Source organism: Podarcis bocagei, assembly GCF_964188305.1.
Source record: "Podarcis bocagei genome assembly, chromosome: W".
NCBI classification, from domain to species: Eukaryota; Metazoa; Chordata; class Lepidosauria; order Squamata; family Lacertidae; genus Podarcis; species Podarcis bocagei.
Window position 1 is genome coordinate 92,593,779 of NC_138131.1, and position 20,142 is coordinate 92,613,920.

General features: G+C 40.2%; 1 protein-coding gene across 4 annotated transcripts in view; it reads left to right on the plus strand.

The window, feature by feature from the left end:
* Positions 1-11,145: 11,145 nt before the first annotated feature.
* The window catches only part of LOC308578260 (receptor-type tyrosine-protein phosphatase epsilon-like), a 28,952-nt gene continuing 19,955 nt past the window's right edge, over positions 11,146-20,142 (plus strand). The window contains exons 1-4 of one of the 4 annotated variants that reach the window (XM_081178506.1): positions 11,146-11,242; positions 11,558-11,631; positions 15,715-15,848; positions 18,947-19,037. In XM_081178506.1, the coding sequence (XP_081034632.1) occupies positions 11,184-11,242; positions 11,558-11,631; positions 15,715-15,848; positions 18,947-19,037 (358 nt within the window). In that variant the 5' untranslated portion in view covers positions 11,146-11,183. Of the gene's footprint in view, positions 11,243-11,352; positions 11,457-11,557; positions 11,632-15,714; positions 15,849-18,946; positions 19,038-20,142 lie in introns of those variants that run through there. The other 3 variants (XM_081178507.1, XM_081178508.1, XM_081178509.1) reach the window with 3 other exon arrangements.

The following is a 20,142-nucleotide window of genomic DNA, read 5'->3' on the forward strand; positions in this document are numbered from 1 at the left end:
ATCAAGAGATTGAGTGGAAGTTAAAGCAAATGAAACAAAAGACATTCGAATCGGCAGACAAATGTGGCAAACTTCTGGCATGGCAATTGAAGAAAAGGCAGAAACTAAATACAGTTACAAGCCTAGAAGTGGATGGAAAGAACATATCTAAACCCAATGAGATTAGAAACTGTTTTCTGAGCTACTTTAAAAAACTTTATTCTCAAGGACCACAAAATGAAGAGGACATAGATAAATTCCTTAATAAACATGGATTACAAAAAATCTCTCATCAAAGCAAGGTGGATTTAAACCAGAGAATAACAGAACAAGAGATAGAGGGTGCCATTCAGGACATGCAATTGGGCAAATCTCCAGGGCCAGATGGACTGACTTCCAGATATTACAAATCTTTGAAGGAGTGGTTGGTTCAACCGTTAAAGGAAGTCTGCAACGAGATCTTAGAGGGAAAAAAGGCACCAGAATCGTGGAAAGAAGCGTATATTTCACTCATACCAAAGACAGAGACTGAAAAGACTCAACTTAAGAACTACCGCCCAATATCATTACTTAATGTGGATTACAAAATCTTTGCAGACATTTTGGCGAAAAGATTTAAAAGAGTGTTGATGGAGAAGATTCATAGGGACCAAGCAGGCTTTCTCCCAAAGAGGCATTTATCAGACAATGTAAGGAATATAATAGACATTTTGGAACGGCTAGAGGTGAATATAAACACCAAAGCAGTGTTGATTTTTGTGGACGCGGAGAAAGCCTTTGACAATATTTCTTGGAGCTTTATGAAAAAGAATCTTCATGGGATGGGGGTAGGCCAAGGTTTTGAGAATGGTATGGGTGCGATATATTCTGAACAAAAAGCTAAGCTGATTGTAAATAATGTGATAACGGAGGAACTTAAGATAGAAAAAGGAACACGACAGAGGTGCCCAATTTCCCCATTGCTTTTCATTTCTGTTCTGGAGGTGTTGCTGAATATGATTAGAAATGACCAGCAGGTTAAAGGTGTACAGGTCGGGGTTAAACATTACAAGTTAAAGGCCTTTGCAGATGACCTAGTATTGACTCTACAAGAGCCAGACACTAGTACGAAAAGGCTGTTGGAGATAATCCAACAATTTGGTCAGGTAGCCGGATTTAAACTGAACAAACAAAAAACTAAAGTATTAGAAAAAAACTTAACAGATACGGAGAAGGAGAAATTTCAAGAAGAGACAGGTTTGACAGTGGTTAAGACGGTGAAATACCTAGGGGTTTATTTGACATCTAAAAATTTGAACTTGTATAAGGACAACTATGAAAAATGTTGGTCAGAAATTAAAAAAGACCTAGAAATATGGTCAAATTTGAAATTGTCAATGTTAGGCCGAATTGCAGTGATTAAGATGAATGTATTGCCTAGAATGTTGTTTTTGTTTCAAACTTTGCAGATTCTTGACAAGATGGACTGTTTCAAGAGGTGGCAGAAAGATATTGCGAAATTTGTCTGGCAGGGCAAAAAGCCCAGAATAAAATTTAAAGTACTTACAGATGCAAAAGAAAGAGGGGGGTTTGCCCTGCCGGACTTAAAACTGTACTATGAAGCAGCAGCGTTTTGCTGGCTGAAAGAGTGGATGCTCCTCGAGAACACAGATATCTTGGATTTAGAAGGTTTCAATAATACATTTGGTTGGCATGCATATCTATGGTATGATAAAATCAAAGTGCATAGGGCCTTTAAGAATCACATTGTCAGAAAAGCGTTGTTTAATGTATGGATAAGATATAAAGACTTGTTGGAAAATAAAACCCCTAGATGGCTGTCACCTTTGGAGGCTAAGGCAGTGAAGAAACTCAATATGGAGGCCGGATGGCCAAAGTATTGGGAAATTTTGGAACAAGATGGAGATAAATTGAAATTACAGAGTCATGAGAAATTGAAACCAAAAGTACAAGATTGGCTCCATTATTATCAAATAATGGAGGTTTACAAACAAGATAGAAAAATTGGCTTCCAGGTGGAAAAATCAAAATTAGAGACTGAACTGTTAGAACCCAATACCAAGAATTTGTCAAGAATGTACAATTTGCTGCTGAAATGGAATACACAAGATGAAACAGTCAAATCGGCTATGATTAAGTGGGCACAGGATATTGGCCATAACATTATGTTTGCTGACTGGGAATGGTTGTGGAACACCGGTATAAAATTCACGGCATGTAATGCCTTAAAGGAAAATATTATGAAAATGATTTACAGGTGGTACATGACCCCAGTCAAGCTAGCAAAAATTTACCATTTGCCTGATAATAAGTGTTGGAAGTGTAAAGAAACTGAAGGTACTTTCTATCACCTTTGGTGGACATGCCCGAAGATTAAGGCTTTCTGGGAAATGATATATAATGAAATGAAAAAGGTACTTAAATGTACTTTCCTTAAGAAACCAGAGGCCTTTCTCTTGGGCATAGTCGGCCAATTGGTGTCAAAGAAAGATAGAACTTTCTTTATGTATGCTACAACAGCAGCAAGAATACTTATCGCAAAGTATTGGAAGACACAATATCTACCCACCCTGGAAGAATGGCAGATGAAAGTGATGGACTATATGACATTAGCTGAGATGACTGGCAGAATCCGCGATCAGGGAAAGGAGACGGCGGAAGAAGAATGGAAGAAGTTTAAAATTTATCTTAAGGACTACTATAAACTGGATGAATGTTAGAATGTCGAGGTTTTGAGAAAGAAAGGGTTACAGCGATATAAGATTAGATTAAAGGAAAGATTAAGAGGACAGAGGCTTGACAGAACTATTTAGAACTTGCTGAAAAACTTTGGACATTGGGATACAGAAAGGGGAGGTATGGGGGAGTCCGAGAAACAAGGTTTATGAAAAAAAGGGTACGAAACTATACATGTTTGTATGTCTTTTTATATGTTTGTATTGTTTTTAAAAAATTTGTAAAACCAATAAAAAATTTTTTAAAAAAAAATAGAAGAGACATTCCTAGGCTTACAGATTCCTTGGCCACAGGATCTTTTCCCTTACTCACAGCTCTTTGACAGTGGCCTGGTTTGCATATTACACCAAGCCCAAACCATGGTTAAGGATGAATGTGCAGGCTCTCAGGGAGGGGGTAATGGATGCCATGCTCCTTCCTGGTCATTCATCTTCTTCTGAAGCTTTTCCTGTTTATAAAATTTTATACAGGGAGAAGATCTTTTTTAAGACGGGGGGCCGGACCTCTGTTTTATTTAATGCATTTCAAGTAGGAAGAGGGTGAGTGCCATCTAATAAGAGGCAATATTTGCATATTGAACAGGGAGGTTATTTACAAAGATTGGCTGGATCTGATTATCCAGACGATAACTGAAGCTTCTCATAACGTGGACCCTAAATTACTGTTGCTACAGCTCTCCAAACCTTTCAAACCACATAGCCCACCGAGTGTCACATGTTTAACAAATTGCCATACTCTATTTTAGGCCTGTACTGCTGCGGTTGACTATTTGTTGCAATGAAAAGGACTGCAGCAAATAGATCTGTAGTTCATTGCTTGTGTTTGCTTTTAGTATAACTGCTGAGTATATTTATTATAAGAATTGTTAAATTATTATTATTCAGGTTGCATTTATATGCTTCTGTGCATTTAAAGTGCAAAGATAATTCACTTTCATAAGAGTATTACAAGTTTGTATGCATATGGAAATCAGAAAATCACTAAGTAGCTTTCCCCAGTGTGGATTTTTGAAAATTCTGCTCTTGTGCATATTATTTCCAGTGGTGTATCTAAGAGACTAGGTTGCAAATCATGAAGTTCCTGGTTTGAATCTTTTCTCAGCCATGAACTTAGTAGGTGGCTTTAGGCAAGCTGCTCTCAGCCTCAGTCCTCCCATCCATTGTAAATGGATAATACAGTACTGACTAACCTTTTCAGGGATGTTACAAGACTGCAACTAGATAATAACTGGAAGGTCCTGCCCAAATGTTTTAATTCAATGCCATCTGTAAGTTCATAAGGACAAAAAGTTACGTGTTCCAAATACTTTATGAAAAATGTTCTTCTCTTTACCCCACCAACACCAAAAAGGGATCCATTAAATATTACAGTATCATTTTCAGGGTTTGCAGAAGTATACACTACCCCTGTTAAAAAAGACAAACCAGCCCAGGGTGAACTGTGCATTCTTAGTAGCTGCAGAATGTTGAAAGATAGGAAACAGAAAACTGGTTGTGTAGAGTAGAATGCCCTCCATGATCCTCTGACAATTTACAGAGTTGTATGCTGGAGAAGGGTGTGGTGGATGGGTGGGTGGATGGATGGATCCCTAAGCAGGAACATTCCTTCCATTTTTTCCCTTTTCAAATTATGAAGCTCAAAACAGGAAAGCAAATATTGTGAACATACAAAGTTTTAGTAATAGCTTCAAGAGAAAACAACAACATCGCCTGAAAAATTAGATGTGCATGTTCTGTTACACACATGACACGCTGCAAAGAACATCCATAACAAAGTGAAAGTTGTTGTGATAACACAGGGTGATGATGATGATGAAGTATCACTGTTTGGATTCAGTACAGAGCTAGGAGTCACCTTCAGTATCTACCTATTATATGTTACAGTCGCACTGCCAGTGTTGGTAAGGTGGTCCCTGTTGCCCTTCTTGCTTGGCTTCACTGGATGGCTATTTGAACACAGGAAAATAAATTTTATGGAAAATATGGGTGACCTTACAAGACATTGATTCTGATGTCCATCATTCCAAAAACACATATTTTCAAAGTAAAAAATTCATAATAGTTCATAGTAGTGAAAATTCACTCACTTAAGAGATGTATTTTATTGTGTGTGTGCTTTTATGTTCACACACACTACACCTGAGCTGTAAGAGTATATCTCCTGGAGTTTTGCAAACTTTTATATGCATACAATAGTTTTCACCTGCAGTGTGCAGCTTGTAGCACCCGTGGTCCATAAGTGCATAAGTAATTCAGTGTCATTTGTAAGTAGAACCATGTGGAATGGGTGCGACAGCCTAGTTTCTTCCATGCCAGCAGTGTGTTGTCTCAGTGGCATGGAAAGTAACCACATAATTGCACTCATTTCATGAGGCATTTCTACCATAATAATTATTAGTTTTATTATTGTTATTTACCGTATTTTTCGCCCTATAGGACGCACTTTTTCCCCTCCAAAAATGAAGTAAGGGATATGAAAAAAAGGTTATGAAATTATACATGTTTGTTTGTCTTTTTATTTGTTTGTATTGTTTAAAATTTTTTTGTAAAACCAATAAAAAATTTACAAAAAAAACAAAAAACAAAAATGAAGGGGAAATGTGTGTGCGTCCTATGGGGTGAATGCAGGCTTCAGGAAGCTATCCACAAGCCTTGGGAGCCCGCGGGAGTTCCCGCCGGGCTCCCAAGGCTTGCAGATAGCAGCCTGTTCTGGGGGCTGGGGTCGGGGGAAGCTTGGGCTTCCCCCACCCCAGCCCCATGCCTGGGGGGGGGGAATAAATTATTTTTCTTTATTCCCCTCCAAAAAAAACCCCTAGGTGTGCCCTATAGGGCGAAAAATACGGTACATACAGTGATGGTTCCAGGAGCACGCCCAAACTGCAACCTGCCTCTTTAAGGGGGATGCCTGGTAGATGGCGGCGCAAGCACTTGCAGCGGCTCGGCACTCCGAAGACCGGTATTCAGTGATTTGTGTTTTATTTTTATCTGTGAACTTATTGCTGCTATGGACTGTGAATACTCAGGCACAAGTAATTTATAGTCGTCAAGAGCTCTTAAGTATCGGCAGAGGGGAAGGCTGCAACCAGGAGGTCTCAACCTACAACATTCCAGCTGAGCTTATCAGAGAGCCTCCATATCTTGCACATTCTTGGGATACTCCCCTTGCTCTCCTTGCCAGAAAGAAAAGGAAACGGAGAGGGCGCAAGCAGAAGAGGGGTTGCAGGGCTGGACTACGAGTGAGGCTAGGTAAAAACCCCCACAAGCCTGCATTGCCAAGTCTCCTTGTATCAAATGTGAGATCCTTACCCAACAAGGTAGAGGAGTTGGAACTTATTACCTCTCGGCAGAAAAGTATCCGGGACTGTTGTGTTATGGTCCTTTTAGAGACGTGGCTGGATCCCTCCTTTCCACAGGGACTTCTGCAGCTAGAAGGACGCTCAGTAATTAGAGCGGATAGAACCGCCAAATCCGGGAAGAGCAGAGGAGGAGGAATTTGCGTTTATATAAACAACAACTGGAGCTCAGACATTAAACAAATGGACACGCATTGCTCTCCTGACTTGGAGTACCTAGTGGTGAAGTGCCGCCCTTTTTACTTGCCACGTGAGTTTAATGTTGTTATAATAACAGCGGTGTATATACCTCCCGATGCAAACACTACTACAGCTATGGGCCACCTGCTGACTGCTATTAGCAGACAGCAGCGGGCCCACCCGGATGGAGCACTTGTGGTTGCTGGTGATTTCAACCGAGCCGATTTAAGGACTGTGCTCCCTAAGTTCCACCAGTATGTTGATTGTCCCACTAGGGGGGGAAACACCTTGGACCGAGTATATAGTAACATCATGCATGGATACAAGACCAAGCCCCTGCCCAATTTGGGGCAGTCAGACCACATATCCTTACTTATGATACCATCATATAGACCTCTCGTACGCAGAATTAGACCATCAACTAGAGAGATACGAGTGTGGCCAGTAGGTGCATCTGAGCAACTCCAAGACTGCTTTCGGAGCACCGAGTGGTCGCTTTTTGAGGAGAATAATGTGGACACATATGCTTCAACAGTACTGTTTTACGTTAAAAGCTGCATTGATGTTGTCACTACCACCAAACAAATACGGGTGTTCCCTAACAACAAGCCCTGGCTAAACAGGGATGTGTATCTTCTGTTAAAGGCAAGAAATGCTGCTTTTCACTCTGGTGATGCGCAGCAGTATAGAGAAGCTAGAGCCAAATTGAAAAAGGGTATTAGGAACGCCAAAGCTATGTACTGCCGGAGGATCGAAAAACATTTTGAGAGCTCCGACCCTCGTCGAGTATGGCAAGGCTTGAGACAAATTACAGGGCAAAATACTAAAAACGAATTGGCTAGCAGCAGTGCGCACCTGGCTGATCAACTGAATCAATTTTTTAGCCGCTTTGAGGAGGGAACCGGAACTATCGTCACTACAGCATTGGCCACCAGCACATCATCAGAAACTACTACTGATAGACAACCACTTTTATTACAGACCTGTGACGTACAACATGCCTTTCGGAGCATTAACATCAGGAAGGCAGCTGGACCGGATGGAATCATGGGACGGGCTATTAGGGACTGTGCTGCAGAATTAGCCGGCGTATTTACGGACATTTTCAACCTATCCCTGTTGCAGGGTTATGTCCCTACCTGCCTGAAGACATCGATTATAGTGCCAGTCCCCAAGCAGTCAGTGGTGGTATCTCTCAATGATTATAGACCAATAGCCTTAACATCTGTTGTTATGAAATGTTTTGAGAGATTGGTGCTAGATTATATTAAGGCTAGTCTTCCATCCACTTTAGACCCGTTCCAGTTTGCATACAGAAGAAACAGATCTACTGATGATGCTATTTCCATCGCCGTCCATACTGTATTGAGTCATCTAGAACGACAGGGAACCTACGCAAGGCTGTTGTTTGTGGACTACAGTTCTGCCTTCAATACAATTCTGCCAGACAGGTTATTTCTTAAAATGACCAACTTGGGTATACATCAGAAGATCTGTCTCTGGGTAAGGAATTTCCTGACTGATAGGCCGCAGACAGTGAGAATGGGACCTTACTATTCTTCTACTCTAGTATTAAGCACAGGAGCCCCTCAGGGATGCGTGCTAAGTCCCTTTCTCTATTCTCTGTACACATTTGTTTGCACCCCACTGTATAAGTCCAACACAATCATCAAATTTGCGGATGATACAACAGTGGTGGGGCTCATCAGTGAGAACGATGAGACTGCTTATAGGAAAGAAGTACAGGGGTTAATTCAATGGTGTAAAGAAAATAATCTTATGCTTAACACCAAAAAAACCAAAGAACTCATAATTGACTTTAGGAGAAAGAAAAGTGTATTGTTACCATTGCACATAAATGGCGAGGAAGTGGAGAGGGTTGGTAGTTTTAAATACCTGGGCATTTATATCTCGGAGGACCTCTCATGGACTGCAAATGTTAATATGGTTGTGAGGAAGGTGCAGGGGAGGTTGTATTTCCTGAGAATGCTCAGGGGACTGAATCTATCCCAGCACCTACTCCTGTCCTATTATCATAGTACCATCGAGAGTGTCCTAACCTATAGTATATTATCGTGGTATGGGAGCAGCTCTGAAACGGATAAAAAAGCTTTACAGCGAACAATTAAAATTGCCCAGAACGTTATTGGGCTCCGACTACCAACCCTGGATGAGATCTTCACGTCTCGCATCTTGAAGAAGTCACATAATATTCTGAGAGATCCCACCCACCCTGCTCACAACTTCTTTGAACTATTGCCTTCGGGCAGAAGATATAGGACAATGAAAACACGAACCACACGCCTTCTGAATAGTTTCTATCCAAGAGCTCTGATTGCACTAAATAATGATCTCAGGGCCAGTTGCAAGGTTTAGTAAGTAGGGAGTGGAAGGAATGAGATAGGTTTTAGGTTATGTTATGTTTTTAATAGGTCATGCTATATTCTGGATTATGTATGTTTTATAGATTATGTCTAAATAGATGAGAGTTCGGAGATACGTGCAAATGTATATGTGAACCCGGTCTTTGGGTGGGTGTTTGATTTTCGTTGTTGTGTATACTGTGTATATACGGACAATGACAATAAATTTATCTAAATCTAAATCCCATCCAGAGCACACAACTTTGTCATCTGCACTTTTGCTAAAGAGTAGTATGAATGATCTCAAGCTTATGATAAGCTTCTCCAAGTTCTGATATTAAGGACCACCTGTCCCCATATGAATTAACACAGACCCTACAACCATCATCTGAGGCCTTTCTCATGTGCCTGCTCCCCGAGAGGTCCAGAGGGTGATGATACAAGAGCAGGCCTTTTCAGTGACGGATCCCCGTTTCTGGAATGCTTTCCCCAGGGACGTTCGTCTGATGTCTTCATTACATATATTTAGGCACCAGGCAAAAATGTTTCCCTTTAACCAGACGTTTGACTGATTAACTTGCTATGTCTTTTTAAACGTATTTGGGGGAGGGGTTTTATTGGTTTGTTCTAATTTTTATTATGTATTCTGTGTTTTTATGTTGTGAACCGCTGTTGTGCTTTGCAAGAGAGTTGTTGTTCAGCAAAAGTCTGTTGCACATGCACAATCTCGTGTGTTCCATGTAAGGAGATCTGCTGCTCTATTTAAAGTTCAGAAGCTGTGAGAAGGAAACAATGGGTGGGGAAAAGAGGGGGGAACCTTATCAATTAAAGTAAAATAATTAGTTTGGATTCCTCTAGGTTATGAGGCAGAATGAAGTATGCTTAGTCCTATGGGTATTTATTAGTTTTGTTGCAATGGATGGCATTGGATAGAAAAAGTATTTCATTATAAATAGAAGAAATCTGTAATTAAAGCTTCTGGAACTAAATATTTAGGGTGGTTCTGTGTCTGAAAAGCCCTAAGGATTCAGCAGACAATAATACTTTTGTTTCTACATAAGGAATGCCTGTCGTCTCAGTATTATTGTAAAAACAAAAATGTTATGACTATACACTTTTTTATCTCTCATATCTCATCGGCCATCTTTTCTTTCTTCCTCCCTCTGAAATATGATGTTGGTATTTTCTAAGATTATTACTCCGAGTATTTTTATATGCCTAATGTCAACACACATTTTTTCACCTTATATTATCCCTTCTTCATTTGCATTTGGTTTTAAACAGCAGAGGTTTGAATAAAGCACAGTGGAAGGAAAACTGAAAAGAAAAAGTGATGGCTTAAAACCATGGCAAAAGTTTGAGTAGAGTGAGCAGGGGTGAGGAAATGGCAATTTAAAAGAGGGTTGGAGTTGTGCCCATCTCTGCTATTTTCCTTGTTAAAACTGACTTGTCTGGGTTTTCTTAATTTAAAAAAGTTCAGCTTCGCTCCATACCTGCTTTGCTTAAACCTGTGGCATTGTTTAAATCCACAGTTTTCATCTCGGGGTGGCTCTACCCCCAATTTACTTAAACTTGTGTCCCTGTTTGAGTACAACGAGAAGACAGGAACACTGAAAGGGGGAAAGTGACTGTTTTAAACTTCTCCCTCTTCCATTTCTCACCTAGCTCTTGTCAAAGAGATAACAGATGCAAAGCCCTGACATATTCCATGGTACATTCCCACAAATATGTATTTAATTCCTGGTACCACAAAGTTCCAGATTCAGTGTAGCACAGGGGTCAGCAAACTTTTTCAGCAGGGGGTCGGTCCACTGTCCCTCAGACCTTGTGGGGGGCCGGACTATATTTTGAAAAAATAATAATAAACAAATTCCTATGCCCCGCAAACAACCCAGAGATGCATTTTAAATAAAAGCACACATTCTACCCATGTAAAAACACCAGGCAGGCCCCACAAACAACCCAGGGATGCATTTTAAATAAAAGCACACATTCTACTCATGTAAAAACACGCTGATTCCCGGACCGTCTGGGGGCCGGATTTAGAAGGCTATTGGGCTGGATCCGGGCCCCGGGCCTTAGTTGGCCTACCCATGGTGTAGCACGTTAGCAGAGATTGTTGATGAGGAAGTAAGAACTGGTGGTGGTTTGTGAGTGGGGAAAACTTACTGCCCTTTTAAGTTTAGGATGAAAATCAGTTGGCATCCACCTGTTCCTGGTGGTCAAATATTCCACAAAGCTCAGAAGGGTACATGAAGGCCATTTATGGTTTGATGGCGTTGTCTGACAACAAAGAAGCAAATAGCTGTATGGCAAAACTATTTTGGAAGTGACAAGGGAATTGTTGCTGTCAGGATTCTCATTTCTAGCCAAGAACTTCAAAAGAGATTATAACTTGCTCAAAATGCTATGTGGCTAATTCGTGTTAAGTAATTTGTTAAGTAGGAACTGTGTGTATGCGATTTTATCTGTTAGAGATTAAGAAATTCGTTGTTTCCCCACTTCTTACTTCTCTTTTTAAACTCCTAGGCCCTCCAAAAGAAAACAGTCCACCGCCACATCTGTTGACTTCAATGCTGATCCTGATTCTGGTGTTTATAATTCTGATCCTTTTAGCTGGCTATTTCTTCAGGTAAGCAGACATCAGACGCTTAGCTTGGAACTAGTTCTGTCTTGTTTCCATGTGATCTAATGAGGAAATGAAAGTGTGTTGCGTGCAGCTGTGCTGGCTGCACTCACCCACATTAGCGAGGGCAGCGGAGGATGTTACACACACTGTTTCTCTCCACCATCTGAAGCTTTTACAAACGGAAGATGATTAGAAAGAGTTTTTCCAGAATTACATGGTTTGTGAGACAAGCTGCAGTATTATACGTAAACAGGTAACTTATTTATTCACAACAGATCTGCACTATCCCCCTAAATTTATCTTATTATAATTATTAAGGTTCAGGAAACACAGAAAAGCAGTGGTGACTTCAAGTGATAAAAAAATACCGAATGGAATCTTAGAAGAGCAAGGTAAAATATAAATTTGATTTACTTAATATTGAAAATCTTAGGTTTTTTAAAGTGGTAAATATAATGCTGAATGTAAATGTTTGATTACTGAAATGTTTGTTACTGTTAGTTGTTGTTTTTATTTTAAAACTTTCTTTACTTTTTAAAGCAACTTTCGCTTTTGTAGTAATATGCTGCTTACAAGTTTCTATCTATAACAGGGTGTAGGATCCAAGACAAAGACTGGAAATTGAATATATTTATATTTAAAGTCTAGTTAGACTTGGGCCACTTTTTACATATTATAAATGTTAGGTATAGAACCGAGAGATCTTAAGTATACCTTGTCCTAAAATTAGGTTTGAAGAAGGGTATATAAATATTTTAAAGAAATAATTACACAAGAATGTTTTGTGAATGTGAGAAACAGTAGTTTTAAAACATGTGTATCATACCTATTCATTTGTGAAGGAGACAGAAATCACTGTACAACCCAGCTGAGTGAACTGGATGTTTTTATTTCATGTATTTAAAAAAGCCTTGAAACAGAGCCATGAACTGGACTTGCAGAAAGTTGCAGCTATTGAATAATACTTTTGTTTAAAAGTAGTGGCTCTTAAGCATCTTTATCTCTGCCCTAGATCAAAACCAGTGTGATGTTGCTAATACCTATCAATTAGATATTGCATTCCAAGTGTTCAGGGCACTTAAGACTGCAATCCTGTACACACTTACCTGAAGTAAGGTCACATCCTTTAAATCACTTGGCTTTCCCCAAAGAATCATGTGAACTTCAGAGACCTCAGCAAACTGCAGCTCCCAAGATTATTTGGGGGAAGTCATGTGTTTTCAGTGTATGGCGTGAATGTGACCAAGGTCCTACCAAACTTAACAGGACTTGCTTCTGTGTTGCTGTGCTGTGATTGTGCTGTGAGAAACATTCTCTTGGTGTGAAACTACAGTTTGTAACTGGAATTATAGCGGGTTGGTTAAGCAAGTATTTTGCTTTCCAGATATAACACCCCAACACCCGTAGTGTGCCCCTTGCTCACAAAATTTCAAGGCTTAGTTTTTAAAAATAAATAAATAAAATAAAATAAAATATGCGATTATAGTCCATTGTAGCTAAGGAAGGATGGAACATGCCTTACTCCAGGTATGCTGTGTCCCCAATAATACCCCTTCCCCTGTGAATGAAAAGCAAGAGGCAGCCACATGTGACATTTGTGTAGTTTAACTCTCAGTGGCTTGGATCCAGAAACTCGGTGAGCAGAACTAGGGCACTCCTGTGAGTGGAAGGAGGAAGTTACTATTTTGTCCTTTTCCCTGGAACTGCCAGTTCCCACTGAGAATCTGCTCTCAAAGGTTTCAGGCTCTTTGAAACACATGAGATTGCTTGGAGGAATGCAGGAAGAAGGTGAAGCTGGCAAAAATCTCTGCTCCCCCCCCACCTCACCCCCTCCCCGTTCTTCCAGTGGGAGTTTATACTAGGTTACAGTCTCTCTTGTGAATAATAATAATAATAATAATAATAATAATAATAATAATAATAATTTATTATTTATACCCCGCCCATCTGGCTGAGTTTCCCCAGCCACTCTGGGCAGCTTCCAATCGAGTGTTAAAAACAATACAGCATTAAATATTAAAAGCTTCCCTAAACAGGGCTGCCTTTAGATGTCTTTTAAAGATAAGATAGCTGCTTATTTCCTTCACATTCCACAGGGCAGGTGCCACTACCAAGAAGGCCCTCTGTCGTAAGGTCGTAAGAACAGCCTTTCAGAATCAGGCCAAACGCCCATCTAGTCCAGCATCCTGGGCTCACGGGGGTCAAGCAGAAGCCTATAGGAAGTTCACAAGCTGGATGTAACAGCATGTCCCCCATTTTTTATTCCCAGCAGCCTTGCATTCAGAGGCATACTGAGGGCAACTCGGGCTTCAACCCGTCATTCTTTCAATAGTCCTGTATTGTAAATTTCCATTTCATGGGCAAGGGGCTATGAGCTTGCCCAGGCGCAGCTGGTTTATAGCTGAGTTTAATCCTTAAACTGGTTGGCTAGACTCACAATTTACATTACTGACCACTGAGCTGCACCTGATTTTATGTATAAATAAATACAAATACATTAATAGAAATACAGTGGTACCTCGGCTTACGAACTTAATCCGTTCTGGAAGTCGTTCTTAAATCAAAACTGTTCTTAAACCGAGGCGCGCTTTCCCTAATGAGGCCTCCCACCACTGATGCCCTTCCACCGTTCGGATTCCGTTCTTAGACTGAGGTAAAGTTCTCAAACCAAGACACTATTTTCGGTTTTGCGGAGTTTGTAAACCAAATTGTTCTTAAACCGGACTGTTCTTAAACCGAGGTACCACTGTATAGGCATAGTAAGTGTTACACAAGAATACACCATCCAGCTGTTATAGCAGACCTATAGCAGAAACATATAATAAGGAAACAAAAAGAGGGGGAATCATAGAATTGTTGGAAGGGACCCCAAGGGTCATATAGTCCAACCCCCTGTCATGCAGGAATCACAGCTAAATTGTTTCATGCCTTTTCTTCATTACAGCTTGTATTAATGCTCATTTTTTCAAATGCTGTGCGTATTTTTACAAAACCAATATATACGGCAGTCGTCTGGAGAATTAAATGTCTTTTATTGTGTACGTATTTATTTAACACATAGTCCTGCTTTCCTCCAGTGAGCCCAATGTGATATATGTTGTTCTCCCCTTCCCAATTTATCCTCCCCCAAACCTGTGATGTAGGCTAGGCTGAGAGAGATGGTGGCTGGCTCCGAGGTTACATAGTGAGCTTCATGGCTGAGTGGGGATTTGACCCCTGGTCTTCCAGGTTCTACTCCAATGCTCTAACCACTACAACATATTGAAAGCGTTAAAAATGAATGACACAATAGTCAGCTTGTCAGATTCAGCAGAATAAATATTGGTGGGTGTTTCTAGATGTGGGGCTTCCCTTCAGAAGAGCTCATTGTGAAATTGAGCTCATTCAGCTATGAGTTCAGAATTACTAAACTGAAGCATCTAAACTGTTCAGATGTGTGATTCCCTTCCCTTCAGTCCCTCCCATCCCAGAAAGGAACCCCCCCCCCTTTTTTTTTTTTTTGCTTTGGCACTAATATTCCTGCTATGGGATATTTTTTTCCTTTCTTTCTTCTTAGAACTTATAGCCCACCCAGCACCAAATGATCTGAAGTCAGGTGATACAACATAGTTAAAACAAGTACAATTTACCATATTTTTCTGTATATAAGACTAGGTTTTTCCCCTTTAAAATGTCAAAAATTAGGGGGTGTCTTATACACGGATACATCTTTCCCCATTTTCTTAAATCTGAGTCCTCCAAAATTCCGTCTTATAGATGGAACAATACGGTACATTAAAATTATAAAATAAAACCACAAAGTAACAAACCAGCAGCTTCTACTGACAAACTTCTCTTTCAACAGTGTCTCATCCTTTTCCCCGCTGTTATTGTGAGGCTTTTGTTTTCATCAGCTCCCCTTTGTATGCTTTTATGCCTAGTGTTTACTGTTTGATTTATTTATTTTTACTTGTGTAAAGTATGGTAAGTGTTTCCATTTTGGAATTGTAAAGGTTTGCTCTGTATTTTAAGAGGATTAAAGGTACATCCCTCCTCTCAGCTAAATACTCCATTGATATTCACTGTTAATTATGAGCATGCTGGCTAAAAACGTAGTGAGATCCCCCCCCCCCCCGCTGTGTTTCAAGTCAAATTTGCACAGTACAGTATTGTACACATTGCTTGAGTTTGATGTGTTTCTATTCCACCCACTGTCTGTCCCCAATTTCCCAGTCTCCCCACCCACCACAGCTCCTATTGGTGAAGCTTTCATCCACCCCAACCCCCTCCCAAATCATCATCTTAGGAACACACCTGAGAGTTGAAGATTAAATTCTTCCTTAGCATTACTAGACTCTTTTTACACATTATCTTTTTAAAAGCCAGCACCCATCTTCTTCTTTTGGTGAGCAGGGGATTCTAAATGAACATTTGAACTGCAGTGTCATTATTCATACCATATGTAATAATATATATTATGTTGGCATTCTATCCAGCAGAACAACAGATGCTTCTCAGAAGGTCTCCTTCTGGCCCAAAAAAGTATTTTCCTATTCCAGTGGAACATCTGGAACATGAAATACGGATAAGAGCAGCTGATGATGGAAAGTTGTTTCGGGAGGAATTTAATGTACGTCTTCATATTTTGTATTTAATGTTGCGTTTTCTTCAAAGACACAGCAAGTACAGGTAACAAATTGTGTGTAATACTTTTATTTTATTTTTTATATCCTGCTAATCTGCCTGGGCTCCCCCTGCTACTCTTCCTCTAAAAGAAGAAAAGGTGTAGGACCTCATGTTTAAAATTTACATGTGTGCATCAGTTGGCATTTGTTTCAGGCTAAGGTATGGGCCTGTACTATGTAAACCTTACCATCTTTCCTTTTTGATACCGTGCCATTTAGAAACATTAAAAATCTTGCTGAGGCATGACCAGGTTTGCCAGTGAAGCCATGTAGGGGGCTGGCCTTGTATTCTATTTACAATCCATGATGTGCCTGAACTCAAAATGGCTCTTCATTCTCAGCTCCTGTGTGCTTAACTATGTTTCCTTTTATCAACTTATCTCATACAAAATAATCCTGAAGAGGAATATAGTGCCAATAAAAAAACACAATAGAGTTATACAGTCCAGCTGTCAATAAACAACAAAGCAGGAAAGAACACATAGGTAGTTAAAACACCTGTTTGCAAAGTGCAGCATTCAACCAAAAGGCTGGGTGAATAAGTAGGTCTTCCGTTCACACTGATAGTTTATAAGGCTCCTTGCCAGCTATATTGGGGGATGGGAGGAGTTCTGCAGGGTGCCTCTATTGAGCAAACACCATCATAGTTTTACTCCACCTGGCTGGTTCAGGTTCAGGGCAGCTTTGCTTCCAGTCTGCCCATCCTGACTGGTCATTCAGCCACCCCTCCAGGTTCTCATGTGCCAAGTTCCTGTACATCATTTCCAGCACACACAGAGCCACTGTGCTACAGCATAAACAATTAAGGGCCTTGGCAATTCTCTCCTGTAGAAATACTGAAGAAGGGGGAAAGGCAGAAAAAGCAATGTCATTTCATAGTGGTGTTCATATTCTCCAAACCTAGGGAGTTTCTCCCAATACTTACATATCTGAGCGACATTCTGTCCCGTGTGCCACAACTTTCCGAAATCCTATCTCCTATCAAACATTCTGACCTTTGCCTTAAAAGCTATGGAGTTTCCCACTCCACAGTGCCTTGTTGCAAGAAATGGGGATTAGCAACTAGTTATTGTGGAGAAAAGAGATAAATAATCACCAAGCTATCCCACAACTCAGAATAGCGTGCAGGCATATGGGTAGGTGCCGAAAATCCGTGAATCTTGCTGAGGCCTGAATTGTGGTAGCAACTGTGCATCATTGTGCTGTTATTTGCCGCTTTGCGAATGGGATGTGGAGAGAACTGAAGCTTCTCAGATACCTAGGGAAATCTACAGCTTTCCCCTTCGAATCAGTGACCTGTGATATCCTGACCTTCCTACCGATTAAAAAATATATGACAATTTTGAGGAAGCAGAGGCATGTTGTTAATCTGAGCACAACCCAGAGAGGAGTGTATGTTGCTACTCAGGAACCTTTCCCCCAAGTTCTGGCTCCCTATTAGCAGTAGTCCCTAAATATCTGCTTTTAATGGTGCTGAAGGTTTCTTGTAAATACGATCCTCACCTCGTTCAGTAAAGCAGGCTTGCTCTTTCGTTTCCTGCTACATTGTGGTTGCATACAGCAAGGCTTTCTTTTTCCTGGCTGCTCGCTCACTAGCAGAAAGGAACATACTATGTTGGGTTTGCTCTCTGACCTCATATGAACAGTTCTGTGAAGCTGAACTTACTCCTTACATCAGGTCTCATAGATGCAGCCATGGCAATGAAGGAACAGCATTAGTTTAGATTTGAGTTCATCTAAGTGAAAAAGCAAATGCCAATTAAACCGTCTCTGTTATGCAGCAGTGCTATAATATAGGAGGAGGCTATAATTGTCAGGATTGCATGTCAGCAGTTTTTATTATGATTATATGCTTAAAATGTGCCTTTTTAAAAGTAATAGTGCATCTCTGTCAATTAAATGTTTTATCTTTGCATGTCTATAAATAAATAAATCATAAATAATAATAATTAAATACATCCTGATGCCTTGGCACAGTGTGGATCTCCTAAATATATTAGGTGATTTCATAGTAAAAAAAACTTCTCCTTCACTAATTATGTTTATTACTTTCTAATGGTAATTTACCCTGCCTCCAAAATGGAAGAATGTACCAATGTACCTATTTTAAATGTAGTAATGCAAACTACATGAAACCCTATTTTAAAACACGGAAGTCCTGGTCCGGATAGAGTGATGTATAACAAGGTGTTGCATGTTACTACTGGCTTGAGAGAGAGTGTATTTATTCCTACTAGGATTGAATGATTTGACTCCAAGGATATATTGTGGTACAGGTGTGCACACTTTCCAGTGCAGCTGGAAATCTGTCCATAGAAGCATGCCTCCAGGTGCATTTCTGCCCTAATTGATTGGGACATGAACCTAGTGAATATCAACGCTGCCTTCTGGCATTGATGGTCAGATGGTATGTTATGTATTTGATGGGCATGTCTAAGGCGCAAACTACATGTGTCACTTAAATTGTAAGTGAGTGCAAGTTTTCTTCCACAAATTACAAGCACAAGGTCCTGGTGTGGATTTGGAACCTGGATTTCTATGCAGACATATCTTCTTTAAAAACTTTAAAAGTTTATAGTCATTATAGTTTCTAATGAGCATTTATATGTGGATTGAAATAGATTTCTAAAAACATAGCACATTAAGTTAATCACATCACACACACACTTTGATTGTCCTATTGCCTTGCATATTTTGAACTTCTTATTTTGGATTCACATGACTGGGATTTTGAGTCCTTCATCCATACTCGATAATCTCGTTCATTTTCAATGTTTATGCTTCAGTTCTTAATGGCATGGTCACTACATGAGTCATTTTGAGATTGTTATTTCAAGTTGCCAGTGCAAACAACAAACACACATCTTTCTTTGAAACTGGAACTTATTCCTGGGGTTGATGGATTCAAAGAATTTTGTTAACCTTTTCATGTGGGCATTATTGAGCTCCATGGGATACAACTGTTTTACTTAAACCATCTCCTCTATGTAACTACTCACTATAGTATGCTGTTTTGAACTGACACTACATATTTTTCCTGTAGTCATTACCTCCTGGATATATGCAAGGAACACTTGAGATGGCAAATAAAGAGGAAAACAGAGAAAAGAACAGATATCCCAACATACTACCTTGTAAGTATTAATGATTTGTTGATTTATTATAAATAATAAGGTTTATATTAGGAAGGACCAAATTCTTATTAAAGTAATAGTGTTTTCCATGCAAGTACCCATCTTAATTTGTTGCAGAAAGAAACAACTGTATTGTGGCATCTAAAGGCTACAAGCTTTAGCCCTAGCTTTTATCGACTAGAGTCTCCTTCAACAGATCCATGCATTGGTACTATTCTCAGTTGGCAGATACAAATGCGCATGGATAAAGTGAAAAATAGTAAACATTTCGGCCAAATGACCAAGATGTACAGTGACTGTTGTGTGTTAAGCTTAAACGTATTTACAGTGGAGACCTGTCCCATTTTGCTACCTGAGGCAAAACAGGAATTGCCTCCTCTCCCCCTCCTCCACTTCCGCCATCACCACTCCCACCTCTCACCAAACTTGGTGGAAGCCAGGGCACTCCTCAAAGTGTTGCCACTTGCTTGGCAATGTCACATGCCAGAACACCTCCCTATTGGCGGCACAAGCAGGCGGACGGAGCTCTTGCACTTCTGCCACCTGAGGTGGACTCTTCACCCCCATCATGGGTGGGCTCTGTATATTTAAGATAATCACATTGACAATTCACAACACTGATAACATGGTTTTTTCTAACCTTTGCTAAACATATATAACTGGGGAGGTAACCATTATGGTTTGATTATGGTCTAAATAAATGGACTCAAACTTCCTGAGTTCTCCTTCAGCTTTGTCCTTGTTGGTAGGTGATACCAGGATGACAATCGTTGCTTTGATTTCTTTCTTGCCCTTCATCATAAGGCCTCAGATGACCTGCAGCAATTTAAAAGTACAATATTAAAATCAATTTAAAATAAATTACAGTCAAGAGAATAGGGTGACTGCACATGAATGAATGAGTTCCTGTTGGTGTTTATCTGATGCCATTAGGTCCTGTAACAGTTTTGCCTGAGTGCATTTGGGGACAGAGCTGGTATCAGGGTTTGTAGCAGTGCCCTGTCCCAGGGCTTCTGTCTCTCCGTTAGGCTGGGTCACCTTTTTACACGAGGGGCTGAATGTAAACAAGGGAAGGCCTGTCACCCCAGGCCTGTGAGAGAGAAAT